Below are 24,071 nucleotides of genomic sequence, written 5' to 3'. Positions count from 1 at the left end.
CTTTGGTTTCAGTTGGATGTGAGCGTGGCCTCACAGCAGAGATGTGGCACCAGCACACCCGAGTTCCAGCTCACCTTCAGCCCCACGTTAAATCTACCTGGTCTGCCATCTGCTTATGAGCAGATTGGTCATTAACTGTAGTGGAAGAGCTCCAGCTCGCGTATATGTCCAACACTGCAACCTGCCTGCTCGCTCCCCGGCTGGCTCACACTCTCTGCTGCATTTCCGAGCTACTTCTATCATCTATAACAGATGTTTGTTTAATTTTTATTCCTGAGGCCTGGTCTCCTACTTTGGATCAGTTACCGTTTAGGATATTGGATGCATTCACAATTTGATTTGATTAAAGCAAACTAGTGCAGTTGCTCATCTGGTGTGTTTCACTTGAATTTGTGAGTACTCCCACTAAAGGACTGAAAAAAAAGAAAGAAGAAGAGTACTTGGTACTGAGGTCCAAAACAAATTCAGTTTTAACAGGGTTAATCCAGACCTTTATCTATTTGTGACCTTCATGTGGTCCAACTAACTCGTTTCATCTGGGTTAATGGATAACTACAGAAGAGGATTAGGGCCACTGAAGAACAAAAATAGAATTCTGAGAGAAAAGTCAGAATTCCAACTTTAATCTCAGAATTCTGACTTTTTTCAGAAAACTAAATAATTTTTTTTGTCAAAAAAAAAAAAAAGTCAGAAATTTGACTTTTTTTTCTCAGAATTCTATTTTTTTTTTTCTTCAGTGGCCATAATCCTTTACGTAGATAACAAGAGTATCACCTGTAGAGCAATTTTTCCTGCAATGTTGTAACATTATCTAGTGGAAGCATATATAAAATAAATGTATCAGTCTGATCACACCACGATTATCAGTCGTATGTGAGAAAGAGGTCATCTTTACACAAACTTGAAAAGATTCACTGATTAGATCCAATATGGAAATATTAATTGAGGTCAAAGAAAAGAAAAGAAAAGAAAAGAAGCCTTCCTGAAATGTTTGGTTGCAATAAGGTCTAAGAGAAAATATGAAGAAAAGAGCGGAATAAACGTAAAAATCCAGACATAAATCAGATATCTTTTTTCTAAAGCTGCTCTGACCAGTAACGCACCAGAATCAAGAGAAAGAACGATATGACTTTTCTCCATAATACAAAAGAACCCCAGAAGTGCTGTACACTGGGTCTATTACACGATTTTCAATTGGTCATGATATGGCTACACCCCCTCTCTTTCCTGCAAAGCCTCACAACCAGCTCATTTATCTACTTCTTGTGGGATTTTCTCCCCATCTGCAGGTACAGAGATCATCCATAACATTTAATGAATGATTAATAGCAGAAATAAAGGTCAGTGCATTAGTGACTGTCACATGATTTCATTGAAACCTTTAAAAAGAAATCCATACATTATGCAAAATGAAACCCTAGTATGGAATTAGGAATCGCTCACCTTGTAGACCATTATATCCCTCAACACTATGCTTCCTGTTGCATTTCCTAAAAAATATTAAATTAAATGACATCAAACCTGCAGCGTTGTTCACAGAATGGCTTTAATTATCACAGGTTTTTCTTCACTCATTTGTCCTGTATGTACAATCAGTAAACAAACACATTATGTAACTGTACCTCTTATCCTCATCTAAACTGGTCTGATAATTCAGGCATACCTCAGTCATAAATGTGAGGCTGAGACAGTGTCATCACTTTATTAATGAGTTTAATTATTTATATCAACAAACAAAAACTGTCTCTCTCCCTCCATTCCTCTTCCTTCTTCATCATATCCATTATCAAACTGTTCTGTTCCCCAGCAATGACATGTTTTTGACAAAGCTGTTTAAAGAGAAAAAAAAAGTGGCAGATCAGAAAATGGGAAAAAAAAACCCACAGAAACAGCACATTTAGCAAGTTCAATTAGGAGAATGTTCATGGTCTGCCAGCAGGCTTTTAAACAGATACATTCCCTGCAGCTGTGCTAAAAACAATTCACCATCCGTGAAGCTTACAGACTTACCGACAGACCTGTTCCACCCATACAACACAAAGTCACAGCAGCAGACCAAGGAGATGATACATTTCATCAAAATGAAATCATTTTCCCCTTTCCTTCTCACGCACAGACACACACACAAACACACATATATGCATCCACACTGTTATTTGTGCTTCCCTCGAAAAATGCAATGACTTCACAGATGCAGAGGCTTGTAACATTCCCTTCATGTTGAAGTTTAATGGAAAACTGGAGCTCCACTAGTCAACAAGCATGTTCACCTGCATACATACAAGACCACTGACTGGAAAACAGACTTCGACATCTGGATCTGAGTACAGTATCTTTGATGTGAGAGTTTTTTATGTGACATTGCCGGACAAAATTTTTTAATTAAAAATAAAAGAAAAAAAAAATCCCTAAAGTTTTCTGGATGAAAAAGACCCCCCCCTACCGCCGAAAAAACACAAAGCAATAAATAAAAACAGTCGTGACAACATTAATGGGGGGACACAGGTAAGTTGTTATGAAAGAAATGGAGGGAGAGAGAATAAAAATGAAACATTTTGTTCTGTTTTTCCTTCCTCAACCAGGGACTGAAATGAAATTTTCATATTTACAGACTGTGACTGAGGATAAAACAGTCCGGCTGCTGCTGTGCCGATCTACTACAGAAAGAAAATTACAAGAACAACAATATCATAATAATAATAATAACAATAATAATAATAATAAAAATAAAATAAAAGATACTTGATATTTACAGTTTAGTAGTGAAAAAAAAAAGGAGGAAAGAGGGAAGCGAGGCTGAAAGATGAAGATGAGGAAAAATGGGTGGAGAGGATCTGAAAGCTGTTGGGTTTCTAAAGTTTTAGCATGACTTCGGATCAAATCATGACTGATATTAGTGGCATCAGGTTTAACTGAACATGCATTTTTGTGTGTTGGAAGAAAGAAAAAGCAGTCCATGCTGAAAGTGGACTGTTAGCTGCATAAATCAGTCGAAAGCAGTTCTAACCATAATTTCAGTCAAAGAGGAGCTAGACGAGCATCCCGAGCAGGTTGAAAGGTGCTTTAATGAATTGCTCTAACAAACCAAATAAATAAGAATTCACAGTGATCCTCTTGTGATAACACGAACTATGTATACCAGCTGAAATGACAACTAGATTGAGCAACGGGAGTGTGCAGTAGTTTCTAACTACCACCTGCAAACAATGTCATTCTTTAAAGTAATCAAGCAGATATGAAACGCTGGAAATAGACGACATTAAATCAGGCGACTATTCACCCTGCACTCTAGAAAAAGACTGTTGAGACATTTGAGACAATGAGGCTTCTTTTCTAGATGCAAGTTGAGCCCCACAACAGCAGCTCTCTGGCGAGAAGTGAGAAGTTAGGTTGTGAGATGGACACGTAACAAGCCTGTTCACTTCCCTCCACTCCCTTTGGAGATGTGCAATACTCGACTGAGAATAAACATGAAACCCTGGGTTTCCAGCTTAACTGATGAGGACGTGAGCTTATTATGACAAAACTGAAGCTGTGTGCAATCTAAATGTATAAAGTTCCTGCTTGATCAAATAAAAGGCAGCTTTGGAGCTAATACTCAGAAAAAAAAAAAAAAAAAAAGTAAATACAGGCTGTGGTGCTCTCCTTTTTAATATAATTTAAAACCATCTCTTATTTAAAATGCGTGTTCTGACTGCTATCAGACCATGAGATTAAAAGAATTCTTTACATCTATTCACTACCGGTTGAGCTGAGGGTAGAAAGCAACAGAGGAGCCTTTAATTTACACACAGGGCTATTTGGTTATTAATCCAACACTACATACAGCTCAAGTGCGCAATTTGTGACTCAACCAAGGATGATTGTCAATACTAGTCTGGCTTTACAGGCTGCCCTCATTCTTAACTCCAAAGCCAATCACAATCCAAATCGCAACGGTACCACAGCCGCACGTGAAATTAGACAATGCAAATAAAATAAATTTAAAAGGGGGATAAAAGTCAGCTGATAATTATAATTGAAAAAAAAAAATCCATATAGAATGTACAATACTTCTCATCTCAACATCCTACCCAACCAACAAAAAGTTGAATTCCAACAGACCACACAAGGGACAACCTGGACTTGGAGCTGCCGCCTCTATAGCCCAGGTGCAGCTACCAAAATGCCATTAAAACAACCCACAGCTTCCTGAGGTGAGCAGCTGGAGGCGCTGCCTTCTATCGGAAATGGTTAACTTTCAAGGAAACCAGCAATGCTGACTGTTTGGCTGCGTCTCCTCATCTTTTCTTTTATGTGGGTTTGGTGCCAGAAGAGAGGTTGAGAGGGGAGAGTAGCAGAGGAGTGACACGGAAGATAGGGGAGACAAAAAAAAAAAAAGAAAAAAGAAAGAAAACATAACAGTATGATGTGCGCTCAGGTGCTGCTGTTGATGGATCCAGGTGCTGAACTGGGCTGGGCAGTACTGTCCGACACGCTGCCCTCTGCAGGGGAAGAGAGGGAACATACACGGTTAATCGGTCGCACCAGGTCACAGAAAGAATGCAGTGATTATTTTCTAGACAGTTTATGCTGGTTGTCTAGACAACATGTATATAAAACAAATCCACATAAGGCTAACTACATTCACTTCGGCAGATTTAGTTTTCTTCAGCGAAAGCTGGAAGAGCATTAAAACAACATGCACACAAAAACAGTAAAATAGTATCACTTAAGTTGCCATATGTACCATGTGAGGCAGGTGATGTCTGTGCACGAGCATGAGGAGGAATGAGTGTGGAGTTCAACTGAGGCTGGATTGACAGCTCTGAGGGTTCAGAATAAACAAATGTTCACATACAAATAACATACTACAGAAACAATAACAATAAGTGTTAACATTTGAAACAGTCAACTCTGAATACATCTGGTATGGGAAAAGCAATATTAACACAGAAAGAGGAAAGTAGGGCGAGGAAGTAAACTGACCAACAGGACTAAAATTGAAGAGGTGTGGCAGTTCTCGTCCGCTGGGCAGGCGAGTGTTAGGTTGACGCAACTCATCGAAGAAGGCATGTGCACATGCTTCCAGAGGAGACAGTCTGGTCACGGGTGTGTATTCCAGCAGTCGAGAGCAGAGGGCGATGGCCTCTGGTGGCGTACGAGGTTTAAAGACCTAATGGGAAAAATCGTACCGGGAAACAGGGACAGTCAGACCTAGGTTGAGTATTTACTACTCAATGTTTATGAGCAATAACACAAAATATCATGGTGGATTAGAATTAAGTGCAAAAAGCTAATGCTGATGGCATGAACTTCTATCCAGCTTGGAGATACCTTTGTCCAAGGGTGTGCTTTGATCTGTGGGAATTTGAACTCTGTGTAGTTGGGATTCATTTCTCGGATCTGCTCCCTTGTTGGTGTCCCCAAAACCTAACGGAAAGAAGAAGTTAATATCCATACTATCAATTTAATTCATTAGCCTTAAGAGACAATGTGTTCTGCACTGTTTAGTGGTATGGTTGCATTGTTCATTTCATTGTTCTCTAGATTACCAAGTCACTTTTGTGCATAAAATGTCCTATACAAATAAACGTGCCTGGCCTTTTCAGTTCAATCAAAGTTTCTTAAAATATATTCTGACATTTAAGATCAACTTGAAAGAAATGCTCATTGTATCAAAATTCTTACGTAAATCTTTATTCTTCCAATCAGAAACAATAGAGTCCTCAATCTAATTTAAATCACTCCGATTAGAGATTGTAATTTATCAGTTAACATGGACACCATAATGATCTGATAAACTGTTTCTAATCCTCATTAGTTACAGTAATCAGAAACGGTCTTCAGTGTACTCTGGTAAATATAACAAAAAAAAAAAAAAAAGGTTTTCCAATCTTTCATTGATAAAATACTATTTGTTTTAACAGAAGATGAGCAAATACAGCCGTTCAGTATATGAAAAGCGGTACGAGTTTCTGCTGCTCTTTCTAGAGAAGCAGCAGACTCAGCAGGACAAAAAAACCCATACGTCAGCGGTTTGTAGAGGTGGAGACTGAGGTGAACTTAATGCTGTATCATCTTCATCACTTCATGAAGGAGCTGGATCCTTGTGATATCACAGGAGAATCATCCTGCCTTGCTCCAAGATATAAATTAGTGGCAAAAACATAAAAAAAAAAAATTGGACCAATCAACATACAATACTAATTACTAAGGTAAGGTTCTGTGTGTGACGACAGTCTACATTCACTTTGTTCATCTGAAGTGTTGATAGTTTGATTGAGGGACACCTCATTCATTCATCTGCTGAGCATTTTTTAAAGTAGCAGCTTCATTTCCCCAAAGTTTCTATAGAGGGCATCACAGACTCAAAAATGTAATTAATGTGTGTCTATTTGAAATTTGCAAGAACACAGGGAAAAATTATTTCCAAGATTTTTTACAATAAATAAATCTAAGGTCTCCAGAAAAAGCTGCTACAGAAACTCATGACTTGAATCGTAGACTCAAACAAGAAACATGACACAAATAACAGGGTACAGTTCCCTGTTCTTTAATTTGATTAAAAATTAATGTTGATCGATCCAGATCAGAGAAATATGTTATGGCTGAAGCACTTGCTTAAACTATTGTTTATTCTGATCATTAGTGCCCCGTATAGACAGAGTTGAAGTCACACTCTCGCATATTGAAAGGCATTTGTAGTGCCCTGTTAGCTTTTCATTACTGCTTGCAGAAGCCGTACCGTACCTTTATGATCTCTACTAGCTGATCCACACCGCTGTCACCAGGAAAGATGGGCTGGCCCAGCAGCAACTCCGCCAACACACAACCGGCTGACCAGATGTCAATGTTGGACGTGTAGTCAGTGGCGCCAAATATGAGCTCTGGGGCACGATAGTACCGCGAGCAAATATAAGACACATTTGGCTCCCCTCGAACTAGCTGCTTTGCACTAGAAAGTTTCACAAGAGCGAGATGATTTCAGACAGAGAATGGAAGTTACCATTAACCTCACAGATTCAGATCTAAAAACGTTAAAGTGAGACGTTAAATCTGAAGTATATAGCGATAAGACAGTACAGCCTGAAAGAGACAGGGCGAATCGTATAAACCAATTTAACATTTACAGTAAGAAGCAAGTGACCACAATAATACGGAGAATGGTAAAGACGGACAAAATGTGCACAGGTAGGACAAGCTGTACGTGTTCCTTACCTGCCAAAGTCACAAAGCTTAAGAATGGCTGTCTCTGGGTCCACCAGGAGGTTCTGAGGCTTGATGTCTCTATGACACACGCCCTGGGAATGGATATAAGCCAGACTGCGAAACAGCTGGTACATGTACACCTAAGGGGGGAAATGAGAAATAAAATAATGCCAGACAGTGGTTAGCAGCTTATACAAAACCCCACAAATTAAAAGAACATGAGAGCATTTGAACAGCGATCATTGAGCCTCCAAATGTGTGACTCACAGGACTCTTGGCGCCAACTCTACTGTGGTTTCTGGAAGTTTTGTCAAACTTGGCCCTTTTTTAGGGACTTTCTAATCCTGCACTAAAAAGCAACCAAATACTAATTTTCATGATCACAGTGATGAAGATATGATAGAGCACCAGCAAATATGATACTTGTAAGACACGGTAGCAATCAATTATTAAATGTGATCTGGACCAAACAAAAAGAATATAGAATTATAAATGAATCCACAACAATTATTAATTCATCATAGTTCGCTGGATTAAAACTGTGTTTGCTGCTGGTTTCTGAATGCCAACCGGAGAAAAGGATCAATATTTTCTTGTATGTACCATAAAAGGTAGCCACTATTTTACTTTAACATATATATTTATACCATCTTTCTTTTACAGGATATAAGAACATTTTACAAGATATCTAAAGGAAAGCAATTTAGGACTTTAAAGCTTCTTAAAAAAAAAAAATAGTGTTTTGAGGCTTAATTATTTCCAAGTAACCTTACAATTCCCATGTTACCCCTTAAGCTTTATAGCAACATTTCCCTAACTGGAAAAATATCTACTGTCCAAGTGAAGAAAAAATAACCAAAATTCTTAAGCCTTGTCCTATCTGGACTACAATCAGAACATAGTGGAGCAACATGAGCGGTAAGGAAGACAGGGGTCTCTGACAACTTTGGATAAATTGAATGCATTTCTTGTCTTATTGATGACTGAAAGCTGCTTTGACCTTTCACAAGGAATGAGTATTATTATAGTATGACTGTCAGTGGTTGGAATCAAAGTAAATGGGGGAAATTGTAAAACTTTGGCTAGAATCTCCCAACTAATTATTTGTTTTCATCCATCTCTGTATGTATTCACAGAAGCTAAGGAGAAAGCATAATTTAAAAAATGTATTAACAGTTATATGAACAAATGCAGGGGTGTGAGTCTAAACAAATAAACAGCCCTATGAATAATTTGTTACAACATACAACTGAAATATTACAAAAGACGTTTGAAGGACCACTTGACTGCTGTTTTGTAACTGTTTTCCCAATGTATTGTTGTTTATGTATCCATGTTCTTTTTGTTTCTTTGGTTTTTTTTTGTGTTTCACTCATAGTGACATGTACCGTCTTATTTGCTCAGGAGTCAATATAATATAAGTTGTAAAAACAATATCCCATGCACACTCACACACATTTATTTTTTGTCTTTATTCTTTATTATTTATATATTGCATTATTAGTTTGCCATCACTTTTGTGTAGTTTTACTTTCTGTTTTTTTGTATGTTAATCTTGACATGAAATTTTAATATCTTCGGTTGAGGCTTCAAATAAGCCCATTGGGTTTTTTGCCTCTTCTTGCACCTATAGTGTTTATCATTGATATGTCCTGTATATTTTTTAAAAACTGTGCAAAACAATAAAACAATAAACATAAATCCCATGATTTTAAACTAATGGAAAAGGTTAGAAATATGCCAGAACAGTATAAATCTTACACACTGTAACATCAAATGGATCTTTATGTCTATATAACTTTTTCTTCGTGTAACCTTATTCACCTTTGGCTAAAAGGTGTGTAATTAAAGAAGCGGGTCTCTGGTGTCTGGTGCAGCCTGTCGGGGTCCAGAATACATGCCAGATGTGCAGTCATTGTTATCCAAATCTTGACATTCGGCCTGACATCTAAGTTAATGTCTCAGAAGATGCCCACGCAGACAAAGATGCAGCCTTTTACAAAATTCTCACAAATGCAGACAGTAAGCCTCTTATTATGACCCATAGTGGTTTTTGTCATCCTCACCATTATCATCATTTCACACATGAATCAGACGGCCAGCTGGAGAGAACATGACTAAGGGGTAAGAGGGTTGAAATGTGAAAAAGAGGATGGGGAGATAAGAAGAGGAGAGGTATAAAGACAAGAAATACAAGGGATGCATGGCAAAAACAACAACTGGGGGACTAAACTCTGGGCTGTGTGATGAAAATGTGCTGCTGTCAGGAGGAGGGATGTCAGGACAGAGAGAAAGAGTGAGAGAGAGATCAGCATGAATCTCAACGGAGCAGCTGGCTGAGGTGGGGAAATGGGCCATGAGACAGCTATAATGTCCTCTCTGCAGCTTCATATGCAGTAAACACATAGACACACATTAATAGCAGCTTTCTAGATAGAAAACCAAGGGTACTGCAATGATTAAATCCCATGGGACCCATCTTTTCCTGCTTTCATAATCATATAATAGCGGGCAGAAGAAAGCAAACAATTCTTTATTACATGCATAAGCAATTGCGGAGGAAATATATTTACTTTCAATTTCCTCTTACATTTGTATGTCAAATGTTGAAACTCAGTTCATTAAAGTTAGTATATCTATAAGTCATATTCCAAATGTGAGCTGCACTCACCTACAAAAATGTATCCTCCTTTTCTAATATGGATGAGAAACATCTTAAATAGTAATTATAACTATCAATCCTCAGAATCATTTAATTACACAACCCTCAATATTTTCCAACAAAATAATGATGGATGGTCCGTCTATACAGTATAGTCCTATCTTCAATCTCACATACTACTATAGTTTAATATAAATAAATTCCTAATAATGCTCCTCTTATTTGCATTTCTTTCTGATTTTTGTTATCATGTAAGAAAACGTGACTGAAATAGCACCCACAAATGCTAAACTTAGACAAAATCATCAGATAAAATACCCTTTAATGTCTGCGTTTTGATTACAGTGGGATTTACAAGTTAAATACTCAACAGTATTTGACTGACTTCTTTGTATTTGTTTCAAAACAGGACATGAACATGATGTCATTTAGCAGATATCAGCACTTCTTAGAAACAAGAGCAACTCTTCCTGCTAAAATCTATTTCTGAGGAATTGCTCCCATACCTCTACTAAAAGAAACAATGTCAGCTTTTTTTTTTCTTTTTAAGTGAATCTTGAATGGATATGGGTAAACACAAACTGTACAAACACTGTAATCCTACAGACAATACAATACAAATCTTTTTCCAAATTATAACCAAATCAAGTATGTGAATACGACATTTTTATTCCTTGAATAAGTGACATGAATTTACATTTCAATGCCTTTCAGTGTCATGTCATGAAGAAGGTAAATGGACACGGGAGCACATCCAGTATTGTGTTGTTTCCAGTCTCTACTCACCTTAACATAGATGATGGGGATGATGCTCTTGGCCTTGTTGAAGTGCCGAGCCACCCTGTACACCGTTTCAGGGACATAATCCAGCACAAGATTCAAGTACACCTCATCTTTCTGAGAGAGGGAGGGATGAAAAAAACGTGAATGTACAGTGAATAGTTAAAGTGTGGCATCACAGTTGAGGTGTGGTTGTTGCATCACTCTGTTTTTAATTTATTACTAAAGAACAGCTTAAGTTGAAAGTGAGAAGCTATTCAAGCTTTTCCCTTTTACAGACTCCATATCATCTGTGTGTAGTGTAGTGTGTATAACAACAACAGACAGGTAGCACTGAGTCACCATCAGGCCCTATAGTATGTGATTTTACGCCAGTGATCAATCACATCATTTGAATTGGGAAGTGATTTTAATTCTAGATGCATTCTTACCAATATAATATTGCAATCCAAAAAAAACAAAAGGTTGTCGAGATTGATGGCAGAAACTTGCACAAAGTCAATTCCGTACTCCAAACAAGATTTTTTTAGGGCCAGGATCAGCGTCCATGGTCGTGTTTCCATTAAACTTTTTCACAAACGAAAAGCAAAATAAGGAAAACGCTGTATGTTTTCAATGGTAACAAAAACACTATTCAATATTACCATTGAATAGTGTTTTTGTTTTTCCAATCCTTTTTTTTTTAATCATTCAAAACACTTGTACACATTTAATGAAGTAGTGCATAATGATTAGGTAGTGTTATAGAACAACTACATTCTATTATCAAGGCTAAAAAGTAGATTTTGATGACTTTAGATCGACCAGCTATGTCACATCCAGCGCTGGTAAGAAATGTGTAAAAAAAATGTTTCCAAGATTTCTGTAAAACCACCTCATGAAAACATGAATTAATTTTTTTTCCCATATCAGGCATTTTTAGTTTTTTTGTTCTTTTTTTTCCGTTTCGTTTTTTCTTTGTACAACCTGTTTGGAACTGGCTCTAGCACAGATTTTTAGTTGGTGGAAAAGCACTACAACTCAACTTTTCATAGTATAGCTTGTGCTGCTCCTGCTGCGTTGGATTTAGCACAAACTCAAGGCAAGCCACACAGATTTATGCCCTCAAATGCAGTTAGATATAAGAACATTAGTATTATTTTCATATTAAAAAGACAGAAAAACCAAAATGTTCTTCAATTCTGAAAAAGCTTTGAAAAAAAAATAAAACAACCAAACAACTATCAAGCTTGGCTGCTATAACTTAAATATGGCATTCAGCCAAAAATCTTGGATCTCTATAAACTGTACTGTTCAATTAAGACAAAGTTCAACGTGTCTTCGACTTGCCCTTGAATCATCAGTGATTCATGTGCCATTAATTGTCTGGGTGTGGACGCATAATCCTGCATCTAGAGACTTCTACAACATAAAACATCAAGTCACCAAGTACACACCTTCTCTCCGTTGGAGTAAAAGAAGTAACGTAGCCTCACAATATTGCAATGGTCCAATTTCCGCATAATCTGCAGCTCCCTATTCTATATTGAGAGAAAAGGGGAAAAAGTTGAAGTTAGAGAAATAAGACTTTTTTTTTTTAATAATCTGAACAAAAAGACAACATAAAATTTAAAAGGCCTGTTTAAGCATACCTTAAATCTCTTGTCTTGGAGAACTTTCTTAATTGCCACCATCTCCTGAGTGTCAAATAGGCGTGCTTGGTAGACCACCCCAAAGGAGCCATTTCCTATAACCTTAATGTCTGTGTAGGACACTTCCTGTGGACGATCAGGGCCCTGGCCGGGTGTTGCTACCACAGTCGTCACTTTGCCACTGTCTCCTGTGGATAACAGGACAAATACAGTTTGTTAAAGTAGCCCTAAAACTTCACAACTAACCATGTGAAAAAAGTGACATTAAACTCTGTTGCAGTGTTTAAACAACCATCCCAAGAGAGTAAAGCTTAAAAGAACAAATTACAACAGAAGCAGTCCCTGCCTCTCTCTCTAAAGAGTTTGTGACCTATGTGACGAATCCCAAGACACACTGATACTTCCTATAGCACCCTTGCTCTCCTGGGTGCAACAAGACTAAATCCCCTTATTCACATCACAATTATATCATAATGTAATACAATTACATTTAACAGCAAAAACCTAATATTAGTACCTACTAAATTTATTAACCATAAGAGATGTGCACATTTTGAATAATTCTGTGTCACTGCAGTGATTTTGTAGTTGACATAAATTATAGTTTAGTGTTAATTGGTCAGTTTTTGGCCACACCTTTTCTTTTGAAACACTAAGAGATACAAAGGGTGAAGCGAAGTGAGAGCGCTAGCAGGGTGCTCAATGACCATACACAGAAAGATGACAGTATGTGTACCGTTGTTCCCACCTGGCACAGATATGGTGATAAAAGTATGTTGAATCATATAGTAAAATGAGCACTCAACACTTAAATAATAGAAAAATGATGTGTGTATGGTCTGATTGACCGCAGGTGGGTGTTTCCAACCAGCTACATCTCAAGTGTGTCAGGCTACTGTGTGACCTTGTTTGAATAAAAATCCAGGCACAAGTAAAATCTAACTCTATCTGACAGCTCTAGTTAGGGTCAAGTAGCTGTGCAGCGTTTCATGCCTCTCCATGTGTTGGGTCAAAAATGATTTGACAAATAGGTACCACAAGCAATGAAGCTGGGAGGAGAAAAGCAGCAGATAAGAGGCCCACTGCCAAATGGCTTGTCAGGACCTGTGATGAAATTGCATGGACAGCAGCACACCCTGAGGTGCTACCATTTTCTGGGCTTGCTCAGCTCACTTGCCTCAACAGGACCCTTCCCGATTTTTAATACGTCTCTCAATTTTAAAATGGAGTCAGAATTGATAAATTGTTACAGTCTTAACAAAAACATTTAGTTTATTCAAGATTCAGTCTACATGTATTTGAAGTGAGATTAGTCTTTTAGAAAAAACAACAAGTATACTTTCAAGATTTTAAACTTTTTCAGACTAAACTATTTCAAAATCTAACGGCACCCAAAGGTATATCCATGATTGACCTAGATCTGATCTGATCCCCAAGGTCAGCAGGAAACCTTCAGCTTTGAGATCAGTCACTGTGTGGTTCAAGTACATTGCTCTGTAACAGCTCCAAACCTGTTCTTTGTTGTTTTGTTTTTTTTTATTTTAAATTGCTTTCTAAACAAATCAAAGTAGAGCACAATTAATGTGGAGCAAAGGAAACATGAATAATGAATGCAAAGATGAGCACTCTGCCCAAGTTTCTAATGCACTGAGGCAAGCCTGACGAGTAAAAGGAAAAAAGAACGAGCAAAGCAACTTGGAACATCCAAGTTTGCCCCAAAAAACTCAGTGGACTTCATTTTGTAACAATCTTAATACAACAGGATGGTGAGATCTCTGATAAATAAATAACATTTCATAATTAGCTACCTTTTAAGACGTTTCCTGGCAGTGTCATGGTAATTTTATGCCAAGAGATGATAAATAAATCACCCCAAAGCTTCTTGTGCCAACCATACATCTACAAGTTTCCATCCTCCAGAGCAAAGAACACCTCAAATGAAATTAAATCAGTCAGGACCACACAATATACATCACCACAGCTGACTGGATCAGTTGTCTATTACTTTGATAATCATCATTCTAAAGTTCACAACTAATGGTCAAAATTGTACCACAACAATGCGAGAGGGATATCATTCGCTACAAGAACTGACTCAGCTAACTACTGAATCATAGGCTGAACTTACTTTTTCAAACACTGCTTAGGGATGTTTGCCTAGTTTTTGTTAAATAATGGCACACTGTGATATGTCATGAATGATTGTCCCTGCGAGGTTGTATTTAACTGATTTTAGGCTTAGTGAGGACCAGAATTTTTATTTTATTTTTTAAAATCTTGTCCCAATACATAAACACAGCTGAAAACATACCAAAGAACGATAAGTGACTATTTTCAAATGTCCAAATGACAGCATTAAGCGCTTTAATCTTCGGGTTAACATAGTTACAAATATGCAAAGTAGAAAAGGCCAGGCAGACTTAAAGACAGAATTACACAGGAGAAAAGTAAAATAAAAACCTATAGCTTTGGAACTTCTGCTGAGACAAAAATAAGGACTTAAACAAAATACCGAAATGGGATAATAGAGCTCATTCCTTTTGCTGACACATGTAGAAGCAACACTAACTACATTCATTCAGGACAGTATGATGACAGGAATTTGCAGTGTCTCTTTCATGATGTCACCCTGCCATTGCTATTCTTCATCCGCAGTTTTGTACAAACAAAGCAAATTTCATCTCTGAAAAAAGTTGAGAGGATGTTGAGTTACTTAAAATGTTTATTTTCAAGGAAGTGACAAAAAGCCTAAATATCTAAATTGGGACACGTGTTTCCTATGCTGCTGCTAAAGTCGCAGTGTCTGAGGCTTTCTATTGTTACAACTGTAACACAGAGGATTGCCGTTTCCTTGGAGATTTCAGCATGTGTGATCTTTGCCAGTCAACATGCTTGAGTAATGCCTGCTGTTAAAATTGACTGAATAACACAGATGAAGTAAGGGAAATGTGTTACAGCAGAAATACAGAAATGGTCTGAATGTGTATCAGTTTATCTTATGAACCCATAGTTCCTTCATGGGAGAAGAACAACTACATCTATAGTATTCTATTAAAACCATTATGATCAAATAACTATATGCAGATTTTTTTATGATTTAAATAAGTCAGACATTGGTGCTAAAATGCCTCCTTGGTAATCCAGAAATGAGCACTAAATTCAGGTGTGAATGCATTTGCCATGTATTCAGTCAATCACTCAGACGGCAGAGCATCAATTAGTGTGGCCATGTTCTAAGAACATTGTAGGTTCTTCCATACTGGCAGTTCCCCCTCTTGTCAGTCTCGTACCTGTATAGCCTTTTTCTGGAAAGGCGTAAAATATGATCACCTCTTTTTACCACCTCCTGGGGTAGAGAAAAAGACATGAAAAAGGAGAGACCGGTTGTATGTATGGGCCATCCCTCCATTCTGTAACCAAGCGAGAAGTGTAAGACTTAAACAATTTTCTAATCATGTTGTTGCCGACCATCTTTGTAAGCACAGAGGAGCCGCTCCTCGCTCCAGGGACAAGCTCTTAGTTAAAACCCACTAACAAATGAAACAGCAGCTGTTGAGGAAAACCTGGACACTTCCAGCTGACGAGTAAGGCCCGGACACTTCCTGCAGTGCTTTTATTTACTGTACTGATGCTCTACATGCAGCTAATTGTGTCTAGTTTTGCTATTCAAACCTTTCCGGTCAACTTCTCCACACGTCGGCGAGCCGCACGCACACACACACCATCACTCTCCCGTCCACACGCCCCTCAGTAGCATGCACGCTAACAGAGACTTAGCCTGTTAAAAGGACCTACACACTTATAATATGAATAACATTGACTGCATTTTTAATTCATTTGTTTACCATGAAGGCATTAAATGCGGCACGTACACGATATCGAGTCGCACTTTGTTTTCAAAATGCCAGTTTCCTGTTTGTAAGGACATACGTTTTCAGGATTTTTTCGCTCTTGCTTGGGCCCGTATGTAAAAAAGGCCAGTGGAGTAAAATTGGTGGCCCACTTTTATATAAATGTTACAGAACGCCAGTATGTAAGCGCCTTGTTAAAGCAAATGTATCCAGGGCCACACTGAAGGGCCACCTACTTATCCAACAAGCAAGCAGTGTTTCCACTAGTGTTCTTGTTCCTCCAGTTTCCCACAAAAAATGTATTCTGCAAAAAGCAGCACACAACCCAAAGGATGTATTATTAGCACAATACAAAATGTTCATATTTTATGATCATTTCAGCAGCAACCGGGAACAAGAATCATGAATCATGTCCTAGATATTTACAACTGAGCAGCAAAAAGCTCTGCTCCTTCAAAACAGTTTTAATGCAACATAGCAAACTTAACCAAGACTTTCATAGCGAAGGGACAAATGTGTTTGGATGTAAGTATGTATTGAAGACAGTAACACTGCTGTATACACAGGAGTTAAGTTTTTAGACGTTCCTTCATAGACTGATTTATAGTGAGAAACTGACAACTTGGTTAATGGAAGTTTGCTGAAACTGACCTCTAAAATATCAAAAACCTTTTTTTTTTCTCTTCATCTTATGCATTACATATTTGAGCAGGTTCATTTGTTTCCTCCCAAAAACATAATAAAACACTCTGGCAGATGTATAACATGTAATGTCTAATTATTGACACTGTTCATGTCAATGAGTGTATTCTTGATTTTATGTAAACATCAAAACACTTACTCGCATCCTTTTTTTATTTGTTACTAATCTAAAAGCTGACTGCATGATGTAGTTTACATGTTTACTTGCATAACAAGCTGTAAACTCAGATCACAGCCACAAGCAGTCACTCAAGGTGCATGTGAAGAGTATTTACCTAGAGCTTTCCAGGTGAGATGAGTTCATCAAGGAGTCATGAGAAAGCCATGTATGAATGGCCTTAAACAAGACATTTAAACTGCAGGATAAAACTAAAGTCACACTGTGTCCAGATTGTTAGTTTGCTGTTAGTTCATCTGGATCTGGTTTGTTGTGTGTCCCAAGAACCAGAACCAAGCAAGGTGAGGCAGCGTTCAGTTATTCTGCTCCTCACCGGTGGAACAAACTTCCTGTAGACCTGAGGTCTGCTCCAACTGTCAGCTCATTTAAATCAGGACTAAAAACATTAGTTTACTGAAGCGTACTCTGAAAGTAAATACTTACCTGCTGTACTCCACAGCCCTTACTTTTTAACAACTTGTGCTTTTTATTATTTTACCTCTTTTCTTATCTTTTTATTTGTTATTTACTGTTTAATTGTGTCTCTATCTTTTTTTAATGTTGATGTTAAAGCACTTTGAATTACCTTGTGTTGAATTGTGCTATACAAATAAACTTGCCTTGCTGAAGATTGTCGTAATGTCATTTTACACCGACATCAATAATTTTTGACTGTCAATCTGCAAAATTCAGTCTACATTTACAAAAGCTTAAGCTAGTTGCAACTAATACATGGCTGAACATGTTACTGTCATCATGTCATCATGTCATCACACCAGTGTCGTTAAGTGAAGACAACACTGTCGGAAAAACAAGAATGGCAGGTAAAGAAAGTCATGAATAACTTAAACAGGTTACAGAGCCACTTCCACGTTTAACAAGCCAAATGCACCTTTGGCATACCGGTGTTGTGCCGTATTCAGCACCCCTGCCGTGAAAAGCACCCCCTCGTCGCGGGAACGCGCATGTGGAGAGGACGCTATAAACTACTACCAAACGGACATATATTACCCACAGATCTCTTATTCACGAGTAAATGTCAAAAAGGACTAAATGCTCATGTTTAATTTACTACAAATGACAACGTACACACAATGACAAAAATTATATTCTCATTCCGTGTCACGTTCTGTTTAGCGTCCAGTTTTGTGTTAATGATTCATGTTTAAATGCGCTCATGGATTCCACAATAGTCATACTTTCCCACAATCACAGTCACAGATAACAAAAATCGGGTAAATGGTTATTGATGTCATTAATTAATAGCCTGCTTACTGTGTTGTCTCCCATAATATTTGTAAATATATATAATATAAACTCCTAAGTATGTGTTTGTGTGAGTGTGTATATATAAATATATTGAAGTGTCAGTGTGTTTTTTTTTTTCTTGGTCTACTTATCATTGAATATAAACTCCTAAGTATTTGTTCATATGAGTGTGTGTATATATATATATATATATATATATATATATATATATATATATATATATATATATGAGGGGGTGCTTTTCACGGCAGGGGTGCTGAATACGGCACAACACCAGTACTGTGGCTGAATGGCAACCCAACACGGTGGTAGACCTGTTGTCCTGCTCATACAGATGATTAAGTTAACACTCTGACCTCACTGAAGATCAGATGCTTTCATATTACTTTAAGTAAAAGAAATCAAAGCGAGCCGTGGGGTGATAAATCAAGTCAAGTCAACATGACATGGTAAATAAGCAAACATTTAAACTGATAGGAACTCTACTTTATGGGATCTTTTCACTAAAACCATTGTGATGTATATAAGTCACCTACCAGCATATAATATAACGAGTTACACTTGATTGGGGGAAACATATCTGTGCTGGATCAGAGAGGACTGAGGATGATTAAACTAAACTAAAAACTTCCACCAGATGATCTTCAGCTGGTTTTGGAAAGGTCTGATATTAAGGACAACTTTAATCTGTCTATGTAGGGCACTTATGTTGCTGACTCGCCCTCTCTCTCTATATATATATATATATACATATAAATATATTTTAAACCCCCGGTAGATAACAGCAGTGGTAACTCAGACTTGATCCTTGATCGCAGCGCTATCATGAAAAACACGGCTAACGTTAGCTGGACAGCTAACCAGCTACGGTGAGCTCCGCCACAATTATCGACCTTAAACGCGTTATAACCACTTTGTTTTTTTTAAAGGCGCATATTCCGTCTTTTAATATTACCAAGTTAACTGTGATAATAGGAGAAAGGTGGGTGATACTTACTTGGCAGCTTCAAATTTCCAAAGCTTGATGAGCTGCTGCCACTGGCCTGTGAAGCCCCGGTCTTTCCTGTCGAGCTTCCGCCGGCGACTGCCGATCCGGCGCCGGCTGCAGCAGGTCCTGGAGCTCCGGTGGGCTCAGCGAATGAGCTGGTCCTGGCCCGCCCGCTGCCGCTCATATTTGTGGGAACTAAAGCCGGGGAAAGGGTGGGTGAGCTCAGCAGCCACGCTACCAGAAACCTTGCATTGAATATATAGTTTGATACTGGATATAAATAAAAAAATAGATCACACTTACAGCTTTCAGTACAGATTTCCCTTCTCCCCCTTTCTTCCTCAGTAGACCAGTGAGGGCGGGGGAGGGAGGGGAGGGTGACGCACAAAGACGTAAAAACTCGAAAGGGTTTATGGGAAATTGAGTTTTTTTTCTTCGTCTATGGTTTTTTTTTTTTTTTTACAAGCTTTATTGAATAGTTCTCATATTACAAAAAAACATAAACAGACAGACATACAAAACAGTCATTAATAAATAAAAGTACAACAACACAGGAGCCAGGGGGATTTTTAAACAAACACATTAAATAGAGAGCATAAATTAACAGTTTTGACAGCTTTTTTGTTATTTGAGTCAGAGATGGAACTCAAGTATTGTTTGGTTTCATTCTCAAAAATTTAAAAAAGGGGTTTTGAATGACTGAATTTGGATTTATGAATATGAAACTTTGCAAGAATAATTATTAAATTGATTACAAAAGATTCTTTAGATTTGTTTCTTTCATTACTGATGAAACCAAACAATACATTTTTCCAATACAGAGTGAAGTCAGAGTCAATTTTATCTATAATAAATCGGGATACATCTTTCCAGAATTTGTTAGTGTAGGGACATTGCAAAAACAGGTGCCGTCTATGGTTTTTGAGCTATCAGTGGCTTCCTGTAGTCCACTAGGCCCGATTATCCATTATATTGAACCGGGTGAGCGCCCAGGGGCACCAGCCAATGAGGGAGCACCAAATCAAATGACTAACTGGACCATATATGTCATATTTACACTACCACGGACTGCCCCCCCATACGTTACATTAACGTAAAGACTCCAATCCTGACCTTATGCGTTACATTAATGCACATCATAAGTCATTTTTGCACAGACTCATATCCGGCACTTTAAAAACCTCATGTTGTACATTTTTGCTTGTACATTTTCTCTCTTTTCATTATATATTTGCTCTTATATTGTATTGCACCAATCACCACAACAAATTCCTTGTGTGTTTTTTTAACAAACTTGGCAATAAACCTTTTTCTGATTGTGATTGTGATTCTGATTCTGATATTTTGTTATTTTCTCTCTATATTAGCTGTAAGAGGAGCAAACAGGTACAGCAGTAACCAAGAGTATCATAAAAATACCTGAAAATAATAATAATAATAAAATAAAAAAGAATTGCATTTGAGTGAGTGCCTTAACAACTTAACAACCTTAAATCTAACAGCATTGCTATTTTATTAATGTACTGTTCCCTGCCTTCACATCAGCTCATTCAGTAGGCCTGTTTGATTGTTTAGTCATATGTTGTAATAGTTTTGCATGTAGTCCTCAGACAGGCCATATATGATGGAAATGATGACAGTTAACATCTGGTGATACATATGCATGTGAGTTGTATTCTGATTGGAGCATCAGTGTAGTATGGCGTTTGTAGACTCATGTCTATCTGTGGTGTGTTACTCTAAGTTGGTTGCTTGTATTTTATTTGTAGTATGAGTGTTGAGCATGTACTTCAGCAATATGTTCATGTAAATCTATGGTCTTTATAAGCATAGTACATTTCCCATTTTTTACCGTAAAATGTGGGACGAGTGGGGCACTTCAAGTGTGGTCCCCCTGGGGGACCACACTTGATGACTTTGTTAATTGACTTTATTAATCCCTTTGCGAGGTTCCCTCGGGGAAATTGACATCTCCATCTCACACAGACAGCACTGTCATTTACAAATCAAACACCCAAAAAGCAAAACACTCATATGATAAAAAGATAAAAAATTAAAAATAAAGATAAAAATAGAAATAAAAGGTAAAAACAAAAATAAAAAGTGGGGTGCCATAAAAATAATTACCGTATATGGATAGAAGCCTCTCCCTGAACCGACTTCTCTGGCTGCTGATGACAGTGTGCAGAGGGGGGCTGGCATTGTCCAAGATAGCCAGTATGTGTGAGAACATGCAGTATTATTGTACGATTACGATCACTACGATTATAATCTCTATGCGCTGTGCAGCGATTGTACATGAAGTCATAAGAAACTATGCACAAACAGTTTGTTTCTATGTTTATTATATATTGACATAAAACAAAAAATGGAACGGTCTCAGAAAATCTTGGATTAGATATGATACATTCGGCATAGGAATTGGATAGACATATACAGTAAAAAAATAAATTTAACTTTTCTCTATTTCAGTTGTTGATAAATAATAAGACATGGGCGTTAACGGGTGGTTAATGATTCACTTGAAATTTTATAAGCCATTTGCAAAGAAAAAGGCAAACTGGTTGAGGTATGCGTCACATTACGCACCCAGGTCACCTCATGTAAATTTTTTTCCTACAGACTCATTACTTCATGACTTTAGAACCAACTTGTACATTTTTTCCTTTAACATTATTTGTTCTTTTGTATTGCACCAATCACCACAACAAATTCCTTGTGTGTGTTAAACTACTTGGCAATGAACTTCTTTCTGATTCTGATTCCGGCACTTTTAAGTTACAGGAAAGTATTGTTTCAACCATTTTATTTGTTATTTGTGTGAACCCATCTTGAGTTTTTTTAAGATGTGGAAAAAAAAATGTATGACTAGCTGTTTAGGAGTGATGTCTGCTCATTGTATTTGGGAAATGCTGAGGATTATTATTCTGGGCTTTATTTTCAATGAAGCCCATTTTTTTTTTTTTTTATTTAAATGGACTGTCTCAGAAAATTAGAATATTGTGATAAAGTCCTTTATTTTCTGTAATGTAAAACTGTCATACATTCTGGATTCCTTACAAATCAACTGAAATATTGCAAGCCTTTTATTATTTTAATATTGCTGATCATGGCTTACAGTTTAAGAAAACTCAAATATCCTATCTCAAAAAATTAGAATATTCTGGGAATCTTAATCTTAAACCATAATCAGCTATATTAAAATAATAAAAGGCTTGCAATATTTCAGTTGATTTGTAATGAATCCAGAATGTATGACATTTTAGTTTTTTTAATTGCATTACAGAAAATAAAGAACTTTATCACAATATTCTAATTTTCTGAGACAGTCCTGTATAAAGGACAAGACAGTTGAATGTAAATTAAAAAGATAAATAAAAATAAAAACAGCATAATGTGCGAGAGTAGGTTTCATCTAAACAAATTCAGCGATTTACAGGTGCCTTTGTGTTTTTTTATGAGTACATCATCCTCATATATTGTTCAAGTTTTCTTTTTTAAGTACAAGGAGTTCAGGCTTTCTGTGGATGAATTTGCACTTATGTATGTGAAACTTTGCTAAAAATAAAGACAGATTTATACAAAAGAAAGCGTCCCCATCTTTGTGATTAAAATGATGAAAACCAAAAATAACATTCTTAAAATAAAGATGAAAATCAGAAAAGACAGAATCAGCAATATACTTGTGGAAGTCCCTCCAGAATTTATAAGTGAATTCACATGACCAGAATAAGTGAGAATATGTTTCAGGATGCCTTTGGCAAAAAGAACAATTAACATTTATATCATTTAAAAATTTTGATAAATGTTGTTTTGCAGGGTAGAATTTGTGTATCAATTTAAAAGAGATCTTTTTGACTTTATTTGTTAGAAAGAGTCTTTGTGGTAACAACCAAACTTTTGTCCACTCAATATCTGTCACGAAATTGACCCAATAAAATGTGGCTGGTGGGATGGAAGTTAAACCATCCTGAAACATGGCTCTTACTTTGGCATTCAGAAGCTTACCAGATGAGAAGCAAACATTAGAAGACTGTGACACATCAGGGGGGTTGCATAATAGGGGAGGAGAAGTGTAGGAGCACCTGAATAACATGCACAGACCAGAAGGAATAGCCTCAAATATGACTGAAAATTCTCTAGGTGTTATTGGTACATTATATCTCATTAGAAATTCGGAGTAATTATACAACAACCCATCTTTTTTGAACAATTGACTAACTAAAACAATTCCATTGTCAAACCATTTATCCAAAAATAATGTCTTGTTTTTGTAAACAATATTACAGTTGTTCCAAATGAAGCAACTTTGAGGAGAGAAATTGTGTTTGTAAATCAATGCCCACGCTAAGAGAACCTGTTGATGGAAGTGAGAAAGTTTTAGTGGTATTTTTGGAATGCTATAATTACAAAGGCCACCTAAATTTGAGAATACGTGGGGAGAAATAAAATTCCAAATAGATGTGGGGTTTTTCAAATACTTTTTGATCCAATTTATGTTGAAGGTATTATTAACTGCGCCGAAATCAATAACATTCAAACCCAATGAAGCCCAGTTTTTTATTTTTTTCACAATTCTTTATTTCAAATTGTCAACAATACATTATAAAACAAACAAAACATAACAAACAAAACAAATATATAGAAACAGTTGATGCCAGGGGATTAGTCACAGACAGAAATTATAGATCAGTTCAAAAAAATGTTATACATAGTACATAACTTCGTGGTTTGGATGGCTTTTCTATTTTTAGAATATTGGATTGTTGCAATGTATTGTTTGAATTCCTTTTTAAAGGCCTGGGAAAAATGGTATGTGATTAGAGAATTTAGATTTGTG

The 24,071-nt window shown here is 37.0% G+C and overlaps 1 protein-coding gene across 1 annotated transcript; it reads right to left on the bottom strand.

The window, feature by feature from the left end:
• Positions 1-1,529: 1,529 nt before the first annotated feature.
• gsk3ab (glycogen synthase kinase 3 alpha b) lies at positions 1,530-19,667 on the bottom strand. The gene is made up of 11 exons (XM_061717160.1): positions 19,535-19,667; positions 19,241-19,426; positions 12,265-12,452; positions 12,070-12,153; positions 10,640-10,750; positions 7,201-7,331; positions 6,733-6,937; positions 5,317-5,412; positions 4,969-5,155; positions 4,730-4,807; positions 1,530-4,484 (listed from the first exon to the last, which is right to left on the bottom strand). The coding sequence occupies exons 2-11, from the start codon at positions 19,413-19,415 to the stop codon at positions 4,417-4,419; spliced, it is 1,323 nt and encodes a 440-aa protein (XP_061573144.1). The 5' UTR covers positions 19,416-19,426; positions 19,535-19,667; the 3' UTR covers positions 1,530-4,416.
• Between the last annotated feature and the right edge of the window lie 4,404 nt (positions 19,668-24,071).

The sequence above is a fragment of the Cololabis saira genome, chromosome 3, assembly GCF_033807715.1.
Source record: "Cololabis saira isolate AMF1-May2022 chromosome 3, fColSai1.1, whole genome shotgun sequence".
NCBI classification, from domain to species: Eukaryota; Metazoa; Chordata; class Actinopteri; order Beloniformes; family Belonidae; genus Cololabis; species Cololabis saira.
This window is presented reverse-complemented; position numbering and strand designations above follow the sequence as displayed.